This window comes from Eulemur rufifrons, chromosome 19, assembly GCF_041146395.1.
Source record: "Eulemur rufifrons isolate Redbay chromosome 19, OSU_ERuf_1, whole genome shotgun sequence".
Lineage (NCBI taxonomy): Eukaryota > Metazoa > Chordata > Mammalia > Primates > Lemuridae > Eulemur > Eulemur rufifrons.
Genome location: NC_091001.1, coordinates 104,840,507 through 104,858,974, shown reverse-complemented (window position 1 = coordinate 104,858,974; position 18,468 = coordinate 104,840,507). Strand labels below are relative to the sequence as shown.

General features: G+C 36.4%; 1 protein-coding gene across 3 annotated transcripts in view; it reads right to left on the bottom strand.

Annotated features, from left to right (window-relative positions):
- The window catches only part of NBAS (NBAS subunit of NRZ tethering complex), a 325,219-nt gene that overhangs the window by 207,628 nt on the left and 99,123 nt on the right, over window positions 1-18,468 (bottom strand). For all 3 annotated transcript variants that reach the window (XR_011236168.1, XM_069494000.1, XM_069493999.1), the window contains exons 22-23: window positions 13,358-13,441; window positions 7,035-7,188 (exon numbers count right to left, since the gene is read on the bottom strand). Coding sequence is in view for 2 of the 3 variants with exons in the window: in XM_069494000.1 (XP_069350101.1) it covers window positions 7,035-7,188; window positions 13,358-13,441 (238 nt within the window). In the remaining variant the exon portion in view is untranslated. The remainder of the gene's footprint in view (window positions 1-7,034; window positions 7,189-13,357; window positions 13,442-18,468) is intronic.

Here is an 18,468-nt window from a genome sequence, read left to right as displayed (position 1 = left end):
TTGGGACTTCACACAGTTCTCTCAGCATTTCTTACTCTAACCCGTACACATTCAACATCCTCAGGTGTTCTGCTTGTTGCAGGCCTTCCGGAATGTGGATCACTTTCAACAGATTCTCGATCATCTTTGAAGCATTTGTGCCACACTTTTATTTGTGCTGCACTCACTGCATCATCCCCAAAAGCCTCCTGAATCATCTCAACAGTTTGTGGAGGAATGTTCAAGCTTAACACAAAAGTTGATGCAGATTTGTTGTTCTACTGGCTCTGTCATTTTGAATGTGACAGGCCACACAGTACACATGCTCACTCAATGGCGTCTAGCGCCCCACTCACTAGTACAGTGAAGTCCTCATTGTTCACACAGGCGCATTACAGTCCACCCTCCCTGGCTGCCAGGTTCTAGCAATGTGGTGCAAACCGTTCTGGTTACATTAACAATGAGTGGATACTTTCCAGACAGCCCTCGTATATGAGTGAGGAGACAGAGAGAGGGGTGAGAGTATATTTATCAAAGGTAAAAATTATTTCTACATTGAACATACTAATATTAATAGTAGGTCCAAAAACAAGGAAAAAAAGTCTGTAAGTATACTTGGCTGAAGATTATATTTGAGAATTATCTGCATATAAACCATAGAGTAGTATTTGGGGAGGAGGATCTGAATGGGTGAAATTTGTAGACCCACAAGAGTAGCACCCTGGGCAACAGCAGCATTTAAGGGACAAGCCAAAGAACACAAGCCACAGGAAGACACTAAAACGAATGGCTAAGACAAAGACAGGAAATGGTACCAAAGAAGCCTGAGTAGAAGAGATTTCAGGAAAGAAGAAGTAAGGAACAGTGTCAAAGGATGATGATGTTAAACAACAAACAAAGGGAATGTGACATTAAGAGGCAGACTGTTAGTCTTACTGAGGGCAGTGCCAGCAGAGTGGTAGCAGTAGCCAGACTCAGGAAAACAGGAGTTAATGAAAATTGAGAAAATGATTAGGAAAAGTAGAATGAATGCTTCTGAGCTGAGCTGTTAGAGAAACAAGAAGCTATACAGAAGCCAAGCCGAGGTATGGATCTAATTTTTTTTGTATTTATGAAATAGAAGGGATTTGAACTTTATGTCCAAAAGAAGCGGGCAGGGGGAGGGCATGCAGCAGACACAGCAAAGAGTGAGAGGTTAAAGACACAGGATGGAGAAAGCAGACGACTGATAAAACGATCCTGAGCAGGTGGGAACGTAGAATCCAGAGCACAGGTAAAGACAGAGAATAGCTCTGAACACAAGACAGACCTCTTTCTCTGGAAAAGCTAGAAAGAATAAGTGCAAATGGAAGGGAGTTCTCAAATTTTCAAATGAAATACAAAGCAAAATCAGTTTCTGAGGATGAGGAGGGAAGTGGTGGGTACAGGAGTAGAGGAGAAGGGGAAGAAGGAGCAGTCATACAACGCACAGGAAAATGCCAAGCAATACTAAGGGCCTGGCCAAGGCCCTTCAAAGGCCTAGGGACTGACAGGTGACAGTGAAAAAGACGAAATGCATTCTCATGTGGAGAGAGTGATGCAAATAAACAAGGGGGCGATAGGTATATGTAGGTAAAGCATGAGGCAAAACAAGGGATGTGGTGGTACTTCAACAGATAAATGTTCTCTAACTTAATGCCTAGTAATAATAATACAATTCTCGTCTGAAAGAATACATCTTCCTTCATACCATTTTTTTAAAAAAACTCTTATCTCACATGAATTTTCAGAAAACATTAAGAAAATTGATGCATAGAACACAACTTCATGCAAGTAGTAGTCTGCACACATAGCACTTTAGCAATTTGTGATACATTCACCAACGCTGTGATCCAAATTCATCTTTCTAATATCAATTTTGAATTTATTGCCTTCCAAAATACTTACTGAAGTAAAAATGTTTTAAGATCAAATTACTGACACCTTGAAAGTAGGCTCTAATGCAACTTGCAGAATTATACCGCATACCCCAAGCCCTCACCAGATAAAATTTACCACTATAAACATTTTCTAAACCAACAAACAAGTTTTGCTAAAGGCATTTATAAGCACTAAGGAAAAATAAGTCCCATACCAATTAAATCTCTAAAAATGAAAAAGATAAAACTACATCAGATATCTCTTTGATCATAGCATAAGCCACATGACAAGTCAATACCTAACATGAAGCTTAAAAAAAAAAAGTCTGGGCTCAGTGTTAAATGCCTGTAACCCTAGCACTTTGAGAGGCCAAAGCAGGAGGATCACTGGAGGCCGTGAGTTCGAGACCAGTCTGAGCAACATAGCAAGACCTTGTCTCTAAAAAAAAAAAAAATACAAAAATTATCGAGGCGGGGTGGTATGTGCCTGTAGTCCCAGCTACTCAAGAGGCTGAGGCTGGAGGATTGCTTGAGCCCAGAAGTTTAAGGTTGCAGAGAGCTATGATGATACCACTGTACCCTAGCCTGGGCAACAGAGCAAGATCTTGTCTCAAAAAAATAAAAAATAAAAAGCCTATTATAGGCCGGGTGTGGTGGCTCACACCTGTAATCCTAGCACTGTGGGAGGCCGAGGCCGGAGGATCGCTCAAGGTCAGGAGTTAGCCCGAGCAAGAGTGAAACCCCGTCTCTACTAAAAATAGAAAGAAATTAGCTGGACAACTAAAAATATATAGAAAATATTAGCTGGACATGGAGGCACACGCCTGTAGCCCCAGCTACTCAGGAGGCTGAGGCAGGAGGATCACTTGAGCCCAGGAGTTTGAGCTTGCTGTGAGCTAGGCTGACGCCATGACACTCACTCTAGCCTGGAAAACAAAGCAAGACTCTGTCTCACAAAAAAAAAAAAAAAGCCTATTATAGAAGTGTTTTTAAATAAATGAAAGAAACAACAGAAAGAGTACAAGTCAACTAAATAAAGTACCCCCAAATCACTTTCCTTTCTTTATAATTATCCTAATTACTCAAAAAGAGAGTTCAAGATGGCTAGGAATTATTGCTAGATCATTTAAAAAATTTAAATTTCAGAAAGCTCCATAGGGTTTTTTTTTTTTTAAATAAGCTTTATTTTTAGAGCAGTTTTAGGTTCACAGCAAAACTGAGCAGAAAGTACAGAGTTCCCATATACCCCCTGCCCCATCCCTCCACCAACACAACCTCCCCCACTATCAACACAGATCGCCAGAGCAGTATGTTTGTTACAATCCATGAACCTACACTGACACATCATTATCACCCAAAGTCCACAGTTTACATTAGGGTCTACTCTTGGTGCTGTACATTCTGTGTGTTTTGACAACTGTCTAATGACACATATCCACCATTATAGTGTCATAAAGAAAAGTTTCACTGCCCTAAAAAAAATCTTCTGTGCTCTGTTTATTCATGCTTCCCTACCCTCCAACCCCTGGCAATCACTGATATTTTTTACTGTTTCCATAGTTTTGCCTTTTCCAGAATGTCATATAGTTGGTACTATACAGTATACAGCCTTTTCAGATTAGCTTCTTTCACTTGATAATGTATATTTAAGGTTTAACTATGTTTTTCATGGTTTTAAAGCTTATTTCTTTTTAGCGCTGAGTAATATTTCATTGTCTGGAGGTACCACAGTTTATCCATTCACCCATGGAAAGACATCTTGGTTCAGCAGTGGTAACAAACGTACCACTCAAATGCAAGATGTTAATAACTGGGATAACTTGGGGGTGCGGGGGAAGAGGGTTTCTGGGAACTCTCTGTTCCTTCTACTTAATTTTTCTATAAACCTAAAACTCCTCTAAAAAGTAAAGTCTATAAATAAATAAATAAACAAAAACATAGATAAGAGTAAAACAAAAACTATGATAGCTTATTTTTCAGTCCAGCGTGTCCTTTTTTCTCAACTCCTCTAAAAAGTAAAGTCTATAAAAAGAATAAATTACAACATAGATAAGTGTAAAAAAAAAAATAACAGTTTATTTTTCATTCCAGTGTGACATTTTTTCTCTTTCTGTTACTGCTATTTTTTAAAAAAGCTTAATAATGCTTAAAGTTTGGGTTACAAAATATTTAAAGACTAAAAATTGAGGAATAATTATTGATCTTTTAAAATGCATGATGCTGGTTGCCCAGTACTTTTTACAGACAGCACAAATTTTCAAATTCTCATTCCTAGCTCAACTGAAAGAACTACCTACAAATCAGTTTTTTTTTTAATGTCTATGTAAATACACACACATACAACAGACACAATTTTCTCCATACTCTCAAAAAGCTATACCTAGATACTTACCTAAGAAACTACAAAATGCTCAAACAAAATTGGTCCAAATAGGACCCTTTTTCTTGTTAGTCAGAGACAGTGATAAACTATGTGTATTTTTTAAATTTCTGTAAATCACATGATGTCACTGGAATCTTTTTTCTCCCCAAACTTGGAAAGGAGATCTTTATTTCTCATAAAGAGTTGCAGCCTGCAGGCTGGCCATCTTGAAGGCTGTGAAGCATTAGCTTTGGGCAGAGGCTGAAGCATGTACTTCCTCTAGTGGAGTCTTAAAAGGTGTCTAAGGTACATGTGACAAGAGCTTACATTTGCCTGTACAAAAACATGCCTCAGTGGCTCACTTCAGAGCTTGCATATTAGTTGTTACCAAGCAAGTCTCTCCTGTATTAGCAAAGTAGTACATCTTGCTTAACATGACCAGTATGATGTGGTCATTTCCAGATACATGATATTGGTCTGAGACTCCAGTTCTCAATGGGAGAATTATCCACAGGAGACATTTTGAAAATATGGGGAGGCATTTTTGTCCATGACAAGAATGAGCAGGACCCACTTAAGTTAAGTGAGAGGAAGCCAGGAATGGCAGAGCTCCCACAATGGGCAGGGCAGTCCCTTATAACCAACTGGTCCTGATTCTTGCCAACCCTTCAAACGTCCTGAAGAATCTAGTTACAACTATCAGAGTCCAGATCTCAACTCCATTTAACCTTTAAACAAAATAATATTTTTTTCTTTTTTTGAGAAAGGGTCTTGCTTTCTTACTTGGGCTAGACATCATCATAGCTCACAGCAACCTCAAACTCTAAGCTCAAGCAATCCTTCTGTCTCTATCTCCAGAGTAGCTGGGACCACAGACATGTCAAGCCTGCCTGGCTAATTTTTCTATTTTTTTTTTTAGAGTCTTGCTATGCTGCTCAGGCTGGTCTCAAACTCCTACCCCCAAGCAATCCTCCTGCCTCAGCCTTCCAACAAAATTCTTTTTTATATGGTTTAATTTGCACTGAATTTTCCTGGAATGCAGCTACTATATAATCAAGGGAAGATTTTAACTTTGATTTGTTAAAATTTCACCATTAGTTGTTCATATTTCTGACAGCAATTTGTGATATTTAACTCAACAATACAATATACCCAATCTGTCTGCAATTTCAGATATCTTATTCAAAGTGATTTCTCACTGACTTTACTTACCAGGATAGTCATGATCAAACATTTATGTATTTTATTTATCCTGTATATTGCAGTTAAGTCATTATATTAATTTTCTGGAAATTATTTCTCTAGATAAAATATAAATATAATTTTCGTGTCAGATGTAATGATTTTGCAGATCTGAGAAGAACCACTTTTTTCAGATTTATATATCCTATTCTCAGTCATTAAGATTTGTATAATTGATCATTTTTATATGGACACTATAAGAAAGTTTATACAGAGACTTGTATTTTGTCTGACTCTGCCACTGTTTGTCCCTGTGCAAGACGCTCACTTTCCTTTCTATGGGCTTTAATGTATCTATCTATAAAATAGAGAATTAAACTAGATTATCTCCAAGGATTCTTTTCATCATGATATCTTAAGATTCTAAACATTTTAAAAAGTACTATGGTCCTTAGCCATCTTGAAAAACTTAAGAAGTCAATCATAAGTATTCCTGGCCATAACTCAAAAAGTTTGGTCTAGAATATTCCCATTACCTCAAGCCAATGATTCATCTTCAATCCCATGAATACTATATATAGGAATTAGATTAAGCAGAAATTCAGGAAGTCTATCGTCACATGGAAACATGAGGCCGTGCCAGATAAGTAGAAATTTAAACAAAGGAGAACATATTACTTCCCACAGTATTGCTGCTCGTCAGACCCTCTGGAATCAACCTCCTTGTCAAATGAAAGACTCACAGGCAGTCCAAAGCCAAGACTGCAACTATTCATTGGCCAGACCATGAAAACAACTTAAAAGTGTATTCTGCCATTCTTTGTTCCGAATTACCAAAGAATGTTGCTCTGTTCTCTAAGAAGATGACAACTTTTGCTTATTTTTACAGAGCACTCAATTGGCAGAGTTTGTAATGTTCTCTCAAGTATATCTTCTTTGTTCTCATTGATTCTGGTATAAGAACTAACCCCATGAGAAAATTGAGTGACAGAAAGTGTAAGCAACAGGTCCAGAGTCACAACATCTGTGAGTCCAAGAGTCAACATTAGTATTCAGATATGCGAAGGTCCAGCGTAATCCTCCTCTCTCTTCCACGACCCCTCTCTGATGCAGCAGTTACGCACCTCAGTAAAGGTACATAAGAACTGAGAGAAACTAGGCATAGACTACAGGAAAACATTAGAAACATCTTCAAACGGGGTTCCTGAAACACAAAATCACAATCAACTGTACTACTGCAATGTAATAGGGAATTAATCAAGCATTTCTATGTTGATACAATCCTTTACATTAATAAGGTATTAAGTCTACTAAACATATATAGAAAAGCAGGGACAGTATGTACCATATTTTGCAGTTTACATTTTAAAGAAATATTTTAAACAACTTTTCTTGTACATATTTGCTCTGTAAGAATCCAAAACAAAAGCCACAAAACCTTCTGATCCAAAGGACAAATGAACAAAAGTAATAGGAACTATTCACTTCATCCTTTGCAAATTATATACACGATTCCTGGCACCACTGTTGGCACCCACTCTAGTAGTAGGTGCTGAATCCTGAGGATCCAAAGCAGCACTGCTAGCATCACAGACGGGTCACCTCCCCCTCACCTGTCGGGCATAATGCTCTATTTCCTCTGCTCTGCTCTGGTACCAGTCCATAACCTTCTCGACTGACAGCTGGGTTGTCCTGAACTTCAGTAACTCAGGCTGTGCAGCATACAAGAATTCACTTTCATCTTCACGACTTGGCTCAACAACCTTTCTGTGAAGCACAAAAAGAACAATTAATAATTGACTAGAATGCTGGAAAAATTATAATTCTGTGAGAGAAAGACAGGAACAGAGATGGGGAGGGAGCAGGTTACAGAGACAGGGAGTATATATATATGTGGGTATGTGTGTTTGTGTGTGTATTTTCTCATGTGTATGTGTACCCTTACAAAATAAATGAGATGTATTTAGTGTGCTTAATTTATGTTCCCACTGGTTTTCCCAATTTAGAAAATCAGAATGGACAATAAATTGGAACAACTATGCCACAAATCAATCAAATAAGCATTAACAAAAATCACCCCAGGAAGCTTTAACAAAATGTACATGGCTGGGTGCCTACCACAGGTCTACTAGGTCAAAATCACCTGTGCTGGCCAGCCCTGCCTTAAGAAAATACCCCCTGGAGATTCCAATTTGAATTAAGAAACTTTGTTTTCAATGTTCAGAAAAATAGGAAATACACTTCATTTATGTGGTTACCATGCCTCTATTAGGTGGCAGCAATATAGTATTGTACTGACATGTGAACAGCCCAAGACTACTCTATACATTCCCCATCAGGTGTGAAAAAGAAACATCTTACAGGAATGTACACAGGATAATACCAGGGGGGTCACAGATTATGAGGAGCTTTTATAAGGATGATCATGGCCAGTTGCCTTCCATGGTTAAGGACTAAAAAATGAGTAGAAAGTAACTAAAACTCAGAAATCTCAGATGGACGTATGGAAAAATGCTGTGTTCCATTGGGACATTCATTCGTCTAAAGTAAGTTGATAGTATATGTAATTGTTACTATTATAAGACAGTGAACTTTGGAGTCAGAATTGAATCTGAAGCACAATTCCACACTGAAAGCTATTAAATCTTCTGCAAATTACTTACCTAAAACTAGCCCAAGATTCCTTTTATTACTTAAAAAAAAGGGAATAACATTCTGCAACAATGTTGTAAAAATTGAAAACAGTATAATTAAAGTACACAGAGTGCACTGCCTGGAACAAAGCAGGTGCTTAATTTTATTTACAGTTATTTTTTATCGGAATTATTAGCAGCTATACTATATGATTAGACACAAAGTCCGTAAGTATTCAGGCACTTTATCCCTTATAACTGGCACTACAATAAGGCCTCCCTATGTATGAAATGGTTCTTCACTTAATTAGTCTTATAATGTCAGCAACATTCTTACCAGGGAATTTTCCCCATCACTGCCACATAAAGCCACATCACTCCTCCTGGAATCTTTTACATCTGCCCCATTTCAACAGGGAAAAATAGCCACCATCAACTTTTAGTTCCTTCGATAGTTTTTTTTCAGTTCTTATCTATTTCCCCCTCAATAGCATTTGATAGAGCTAACCATTTCTCCTAGAAACACACTTCCCTTGCACTTCCTCTCAGTCCAGTCTGTGCTTATCTTTCTGGCTGCTCCTTTTCAGTCACCTTTGCTAGACCATCCCCCTCTACCCAACCATTAAATGACAGCACTGCCACGTGCTTAGCCCAGCTCTCTTTTCTTCTCATATTACACCATCTCTCCAGGTCTCCCCTACAACTCTACAATATAAATTACCATAGACATCACAACAGCTACCATATTTTTATGCCTAAACAAGACTTCACTTAGAAGCTCCAAAATCTTCCTGCTATTTGTTCTTAGATGTACACAGGCCCTTCAAACACAACAAGTTCAAAACTGAATTCATGACATCTTCAGGTAATATAGTTACCTTCTTTAAAAACAGAAACCTGATTATATCATCCCATGTCTAAAATATTGATATAGTTTATAATCTCCCTGAAAGTAGTCTAGCCTCATTGTGATGCCAATCTCAATTCTGTTCTATACACTTTAACATGCACGTCTTGTTTTCTTTTTTTGTTTTTTCAACTTTAAACAAAGCTTGGCATGTCTTATTTTCAGTCTTTGAAGGGGGCCTTCCCTGAAGCCTCCCAACATGCTCTTCCCTCTACGTAGAACACTCCCTTCTGTCATTTGTCAAACTTCCCTCCACTGTGCTCATTCCTACCTATCTGTCCAATCTCGGGCTCCCCAGCGCCTCCAGGGGAGAACCTTCCTAAACCACCTGCTCCCACAGTGCACAGCCCGTTCCCAGCGCTCAGCCCGTTAGTACTTTGCAGCAGCAGCACTTCCCAATTAGATCACATATTTTACAAGGACAGGGACTGCATCTCTTTGTCTTCCTTCACTATTCCTGAACCTAACAGAGGACAGACACTAACTGAATAAATAAGCAATAAGATATGGCCTGTAATTACTAAAAATTTGTGTCATCTTCAAAATCATCCTTTCTTCTGTCAAACTTTTCCTAGCTTTACATATTTATAGTTTTAGGAGTTCCAGCACAGCAAGATTTGCTTACATTTTATTTTAACTTGCTGTGGTTGGTCAGAGAAGAAATGTCCTCATCCCTTTCATCTACTTGTTAGAATCAGGAAAAGGTAAAGACTAAGGAGAACTGGGAAGTACCAGACCAGACGAAGGGTCAGGTGCTCTGTTGGCGCCACTCTGTGAAAAGCACCATCTGAAATTGAAAGGATGTGTCCTCGGCAGGTCACCTCACCTTTCCCTACCACCATATCCACCTCCCGACCACCATCTCGACCTCTCACCTTTTCAATGTATCTACCTCTTTACTCTCTCACTACAATTGGTAAATAAGGACTTCTAGTTAAATATGGCTGATAAATACCATGTGTTAAGCTCCACTTTCTCCTGAAACTCCACTGAATGACAGTAAAAGATTTTTTGTAAAGAATTTGGGAGGGGCCGGGCGCGGTGGCTCAGGACTATAATCCTAGCACTCTGGGAGGCCGAGGAGGGTGGATCGTTTGAGCTCGGGAGTTCAAGACCAGCCTGAGCAAGGGCGAGGCCCCATCTCTACTAAAAATAGAAAGAAATTAGCTGGACAACTAAAAAAAAAATATATAGAAAAAAAGATTAGCCGGGCATGGTGGCGCGTGCCTGTAGTCCCAGCTACTCGGGAGGCTGAGGCAGGAGGATTGCTTGAGCCCAGGAGTTTGAGGTTGCTGTGAGCTAGGCTGACACCACGGCACTCTAGGCCGGGCAACAAAGTGAGACTCTGTCTCAAATAAATAAATAAGTAAATAACCATTTGGGAGGAATAAACATCCAAGGAAGGGTGGGGTACGTGGAATAAAAAGAAAGTAAACTATTATCATCCATTCTAGGAAATCAACAGATAATGGTCAAACAAAAAAAATCAAGAAACAACTACACAAGGATATCATTCAGAGATACGGAGATAAACACCAACACATTCACTGAAAGGAACTGAGAGCAGTTGATTCTGGAGAGCAGGATATGGGGGAAAGGGGAGAAAAGCCATGGGTTTTAATCTTTATCCTTGTTTTAAAGAAGCTCAGTAGAACACTTTAACTCTTTAAACTATTTGCAAATATATACAACTTTGATAAAAACTAAATTAAAAAAGTAATTTTTTTATTTATTTATTTTTTTTTCAGCTTATTATGGGGGTACAAAATTTTTAAAAAGCAAATGATGGCAAAAACGCAGGACATTCACTTGTGATTACACTAAAACTCACTGGAGTAAAAAGGTAGCTAAGAGTTACACATTCTATTAACTCAGATATCAAGAATGCAAAAGCTACAAAGGGAAGCTGCCAACGTTGCTACTAACATGAAGAGAACTTCCAAATTTCACTTGCAATAATAATCACATTACTGGTTAGATTTTTTATTTATCACTTTTTAGACAGACAGTGTATATATAATACACCAATTTTAAAAAGCAAAAGTATGAAAGGACATATCAAATAAAAACCAGCAGTCCCTTACCTAATCCTCACTGCTATCGTCCTTGTCATTCTCTATATCATGCTCAAGTCTGTCAGCTTTCTTTCTGGTTTTTACCTCCATATGTCTAAATAATATGTGTTTATAACTGTTTCCTGATTCATCTACTTTAGACATTATTTAGCTATCTTAAACTACAACCATTCATTTCCCCTATACTTCTTCCTACCATTATGGATATATCACAATTTGGATTAAACCACTAATTATTAACGTCATAATAAGTACGTAAATATTACCTACTGTTGACCCCCATGGCATCAATATATTATGATACATAGTCCTCCTCTTAAACAACTTCTGATTTTTTGGAGTTAATAACTGCCTGTTGTCCTCCCATTTGCTTACATGCATCCATTGCTATTTTTTCCTGAACTCCCCAAAAATCTATCAATGGCAAAATATAAAGCATTTCAAATGGTCAAATATATCAAATAGTATATCAGTTTCATTTTTAATTTTTTTTCCAAGAGACCTGGCTCTTGAAGCTGCCCACATATCACCACAATCGGTACTGGCTGCTCTCCCAACAGACCAGGGCACAGCTGTCATCCATGGCTCTCCCTGAGTTACAGCCCAGTTCTGAATCTAGTTAGTGGTTTTCTTTTTCTTACTTTATTCCCTCATTTTAATAAGGTAATCTTATAATGGCTTCCTGAACAAAGTGTACATGGGTGGTAAATTGTGTAAACTTTTAAGTGATAAACTTCATACTTAATTGATGATTTTAGCTGGATATAGGAATCTATATCAAAAAATATTCTCCCCCTCAAAGTTTCAGAAAACTGCTCCATTGTCTTCTAGCTTCTAGCGATTCTCTTGAAATGTCTGAGGTCATTCTGATGCCTAATTCTGTTCATGTAACATCTCTTTCTCTTTAGAAAACTGTATCCCTAATATTCTAGAAGGTCATGATGGCATGCTTCAGTGTAATGGACATTTCAATCTGAAAACACATAATCTTTGACTCTAAGTAATAGGCTTGAATTATTTCTTACCATTTCCTTCCCTCTATTATCTATGGCATCTCTTTCTCAAATGCTTACAACTTCAATATGTAAACTTTTTTTATTAGCTACCCTCTTATTTTCTAGCTCTGTATTTTTATCGTAATTTCTAAGAAAGCTCCTTGCTTTTATCTTCCAACTCTTCTGATTTTTATATGCCCACTTTCAATCTTTCTCAATGTCCCAAATTTCTCTTACTTCTCTGTTCCTATTTTATACAATGCTATTGTTATTTCACAAATATAATATGTTCTCTTATCTCCAGGCAATATTAATTGTAATTCTTAAAGCTTTCTTCTTTCTGCATGGTCTCACTTTCCTTCAGTTCCATTTTCTGTATGTTTTGCCTTTCCTGTTCATTTATTCTACCTGCTGGAATCTAACCTCATGTCTAGGAAGCTCTGTGGGTGCAGCAGCACCTGTTTATCTGTTGGCTTCACTGTCACCTTGTAGTGCACGAATCTTTGGGAACCATATCTCAGTACCTACAGGCCTCTTTTCACTCTACTCCATTTCTCCAGAAAAGAACTCTCCAAACTTCTACTTGGGGAATATACCCGCATCTGGGAGCAGGGATGGTGAAAGGAACCAGTGTTTCAGCATTTAGGACACAAATTTTCTAAATATCCATATTTTCAAAGCCATCTTTTTACCGTGTCCTCTGCCATGTGTAATATCCAGGAATCTGGGGGTTTTCAAACTCAATTTAGAGGCCCTCGGGCTCAATGCATGAGTCAAAAAAACAAACCTCTGGTCTCATGTCGGGAAAACATGGAAGGAGAGACAGAGAAAGAGTACCTCCCTGATTCTGAGGAGTGGGGGAGTAAGGGGATTCAAACGTTCCTCACATGGACTTTCAGCCCCACACCGCATCTCCCAACCCCTTCTGCAGTACTCGATACCTCCACATTCAGAGGCTTTCCCAAGTTAAATCTTATAAAAATGAAAACTGAAAATGAACCAAGAACAAAACTGCCTGCATACCATAATTGCAACTGTGACAAATACATCTTTATGTGAAAGATTGAAAGGGGGTACCTCAAAATAAAAAGAGTTGTTATAATAAAAATCATTTTTAACATAATTCCTTTGTGGCATTTAATAGTTTTCATTAAAAAATTTTAACATAACTGAGTCAAGAGAGTTTTTTAAAACTTCTCTCAAACTTTCTAAATCACAGAGTATCATCATCGAGTAAGAGATCACAGGCCACACACCACTTTCACAAGGCATCTATTCACCCACCCCACAAAGGAATGAAGATGCCCCCTGCTGGCTCATACTGACCTGCACTCCAGCTCCTCACACCAATCTTTAGCTCGATGTTTATGTTCATGCCAAGGAACGATCATCAAGGAGTCACCATTACAGCTTAAATTTAAAAAAAAAAAACGCATAGGCATTTTAAATACACATTACCTCAATGACGAGCTACACAAGGAATATGATGCAAAAAGTATCTCTAGAACCTTAATCTCTGAGATTTGTGTTTATAGTATTTGGAGTGGTATATGATACTAACATCCATAAATCCATGAAAGCAACTGAATCAATTTTGAATTAAGAATAAAGAAAAAAATTAAAAATAAATTTCAATTACCTTGTTTTTATAGTTCAATAAAATATTTTCTCTAATATTTCTGAGTATTAAGAGTAGCATTTTCCTGAATTTATCACAGCCCTAGACAAAGAATTGTACTTTCTTATATTATTATATTAGGTTATACAACATGCTTTGCACAAGCAACACTTCATAAACATTGGAAAATTATGTTGGTAAAAAGACTGGTCTTCATGTACAAAGTAATAGGAAACCACCGGATGGTTTTAAAGCAGAAGAGGGAAGCTAATGAGGTCTGGGAAGAAGCAGTGATGATTCATCAATCAATGTCATCACCCTTGCAGTTATTATTATTAGGGCAAATTACCCAAAGTCAAGGTTCTCTATTAGATATACAAAATAAGTTTATTATATTGTATATTTAAAACACAAATTTTCAGCTAGCATGTAATATACTACTAGAGATACATTTTTGAAGGCCCTTGAGTACATATTTTTAAATTTCTGAATCATATAATGATTTAGAATGGATACCACACCCTACTTTCATTTGTCACCAAATTAAAAAAAACTATTTTATTTTCTTCCATGTCAATGACTAATATTTATCAGACCACTGAAATGAAAGTAAAAAAGATAATATTTAGATACAATGATGATGATAATGTTCACTTTTCCAACATAAAAATAAATTATAGCAAATAAATTGAGAACTGAGGAAAAAATAAAAAAAGCTAGCAAGCTATTATGACTTTTATAAATAAAATAGACACAGTATCCTTAAGATACACAAAATGTTTTCTAAATGAATTTTAAAAACATGTATCACAAGTTGAGATTTGTATTTTCTACAGAGAGCAGATATTAGATACAGGAGGTATTATTAACGTGATTAGTAATGATACGGGGGCCCTCGGCAAAATAATACTTATTTGATATAATATTTAGAGACTAGAAAATTGTAAAATTTTATCTTCACTGCACAGAAATGAGTAAGAAAACATACTTATTTTTATCAAAACACATTAAGAATAAGTTCTGCTCAGAGGCCCACTTTGAAAGGTAGGCCTAGAGTCCTACGTTATTAAATTATTTTTGCTGCATTTTCAAGGCACAGCACAACTGGCCTGTATTTAAATGTACTGACCACCACTCCTGATATAATAATAGAAGTACTACTACTACTGTTATTATAATTATATCAGCAACAATAATCCTTTTTTTTTTTTTTTTTTTGAGATAGGGTCTTGCTCTGTCACCTAGGCTAGAGTGCAGTGGCATCATCATAGATCACTACAACCTCAAACTCCTGGGTTCAAGCAATACTTCTGCCTCAGCCTCCCAAGTAGCCAGGACTACAGGCATGCATCACCAAGCCCAGGTCATTTTTCTATTTTTTATAGAGACAGAGTCTCACTATGTTGCCCAGGCTGGTCTCAAACGCCTGGCCTCAAATGATCCTTCTGCCTCAGCTTCCCAAAGTTATGGGATTAGAGTCGTCAGCCATTGCACCTGGCCACAATAATCCTTAATACTTACTGATCTCTTACTATGGACCAGACAGTATAAAATGCTTTATAATACCTTGATTTAGTCCTACTATTCTAATGTACTAGGTGATATTATCTGCCTCATATTATAGTGAGAAAACTGAGGTATAAATTAACTTGTCCATCCTCAAAGAGCTAATAAATGACACAGCTGGAATTTGAACACAACCACACGGTTAGAATGCAAAGCCTACACTTTTAGCCAGCATACTAAACTGCCTCTAGAAAGGACATAGGGACTACAATGCAGTCCCCAACAATATTTCCACCATTCACCTACTTCATGCATAAAAGCTACCAGTCAGATTTGTGCACAGCAGGTAGGAGGCAATTTGAGCCTTCCCAAGATTTAATACAGACAACCCCACAAGGACCATTTACATGCAAACCTAAAGGATACATTAAACTAAGATATGTAACCAACAGATTACTAGGCTTATGAAACTAATTTCTACCAAACATGACAATCTTAGGTATGATCACCAACATTTATATAAAAACAAAACCAAAAAAAAAAAAAAAAAAAAAAAAAAAAAACCTTCCTTCTGTGTTTTGTTTTTTTTGGTTGTTTGTTTGTTATTTTTTTTTTTTTTTCATTTTCTTCCAGGACATTTCAACAAGACAAATTATTTTAAATCAAATTTTAGGAGTTTAAAGTAGTTATAAAAGCATCATAAGTTCTTCATTTTTCTTCACATGATAGCATTTAAGAAGCAGACAGGACCTCTTCCCCAATCAGAATAAAATTTCTTTAAATTGGCAGGGTTATTGTTTATTTTGTCTAGTGCAATATCCTAGCACCTGAAATGGTGTCTGGCTTTTAGCAGACTCTAAAAAAAGTATGCATAGATTTAATTAATTAATTAACAACACAACAAAGAATTTTTAAAGTCATCTCATGTGCATGATAAAAAATTCAAGATTAGAATACAGCAACGGAAGGGTACAGTTTGTTCATTAAAAAAACAGATGAATAAAGGAGGTACATTTTTATAAAGAATCTGTAGATCTGAGAGTGAGAAAAAGAATGCTTTCCTAATACACGTTAAACTGATGGAAGGACAAGCTATACTAGTAATGGTATATCTACTATCTAGATAGTTGGACATCTCATTATATTTCAGTTTAAGAAAAATATTACCCTGAATCTTATCATTCTTTATATTTCAGAATAATTGATTGGTTCCCTTACCTTTGTTAAATGTCGAAATTTTATCTACTTATTCTTTCATAAAGTAAGCAGCATAATAGAATGCTTAATGAAACTCAGAGAAAACCATTTTCATGAATTCTGTTCACAATTAAAATATTAGTCATGTAAGTCAATTACTATATGGGTTAGGTGAAATTGTGCTTCAAAAAAAAAAACTAGAAATCATACTGTTCCTTCTATAGAACCAAAGAAAGTTTGGTTAGTTACAAAACTTACACTTTGAATCTAAAGTTCTATAAACACAAAGCTGCATTTACACATACTTTATTTCATCTTATTAATCTATTTTTTCCACTTTGCTTAGGAAGTCTTAAAACTTAAATGTACCATTTCCATTAAAAAAAGGAATTATATGGTAAACTTAAATTATCTCTTTACAAAATAATGGTTGCTTTTGCTTAATTTTAGGATTCTTTATATTAGAACCCTATTCATTGTTTTATTCCCAACAATAAACTATACATGTTTCATCTGAAGGTAACATTTATCTGTCAGCAGGAAAGGAATGAATATAACAAGTTCTATTATATTCAACAATTCTCTCACCAATTATTTCTCACTCTAAATATAAATGTTTTATTTTAAGGAAATTGTATCAAGAATAAACTTCCAAAAAGTTCTTTTATTCATGTTCTATGCCTTGGAAACAAAAGGCTAAACAGACAGTGTGTTACTACTAATTGCCACCTTTTATGCATTGGTTTTAAAATGTGAAGTTATATTTATTTCTATTATATAGCAGAGAATAAAATGTTCTGGTAAATAAAAGACAAGAAATAATAATGTGGGCCTACATGTGTAGCTACACTGTGGTTACCATCCCTGAACAAGTCAAACTGATCTGAAACTCAATAGGAAACCAAATAAAAAGCCAAATGTCACTCATAAAGCCACGGCATCATTCAGAGTTCTCTTATGGACCAATGGGATTCAATTTCATTAATAAATAACTTGCAAAATAGAGTAGAAACTAAGAAGAAATTTTGAAACTTACCAGTATTCTCAGGTGCTAGAAATATGCAAAATAGAGATAAGAATAACAGCAGCAGTGCTACGGGATTTGAATTCTCCTCCTTCTACCACCAGTTTAACCTCTGGGACCCAGCTGACTCACCTATTTAGGAAACACTGTATACTGCCCTACAAAATAAAAGTGAGACTAAAGCAAGGATTTCCTTGAATTCTAATCCATAATAATTAAAAGTACACTCTTAGAAGTCTAACCTCTTTGTTAGAATTGTGACTCTGCCCTGCACAGCTGTGTGACCTTGATGGAGTTATTCAACCTGCCTACGACTCAATTTCTTCACTAGTGAAACAGGGATAATAACAATATTGACCTCATTTAGACTTGGTGAGGATTAAAGTAGTTGGCCATATAAAGCCCTTAAAATAGTACCTGTTATACAAGAAATGTTCAATATATATTGACCATAATTTAAAAAAATCATTATTATTAACAAGAAGGTTTTCATAATCAGTGAATAAAATACATGTGACTCTGGTTTACATTTCAAGATCTACTTCATGATAAAGTCCCATATTAATAATTATATCAACGATTACATTTACAAATACCTAAAAACTGCAATAAACTCAATTAACACCATCCCGAGGAAAACAGCACCCAGCCAATGCAATAAACAGTAATAAGAAAATGTGATGAGTTGATTTATGAGATAGAAATTAGCAACAATTTCCAAAAGCCATTCTCTCTCTCCAAAATGCTTAAAACCAATGTTAAGAATAAGTTTTTAGCCACGATCAAAGTATGATTTGATTATTTTAGAGGAGAATTGGTTTGGAAAATTGTTCAAGTTTAAGGGGAAGTCAGAAAATCCAACAGAGAAGCATTAAAGAACTTCCCAGAAAAGTCGGTTCAATAACTGAAAAAGCCTGCTCTATACAAGGTGATTAATGTCAACAAAACAAGGAATAACAGATCAGTAAAGAAGTCACTTGTATGAAAACTGACCTCCCCACTACCACTTTCCAATTGGACAGACAAACCTCATTTAGAACAAGAGACACTAAAGGTCCTCAGAACAATGAAGGATACCAATGCTTGCTAAAG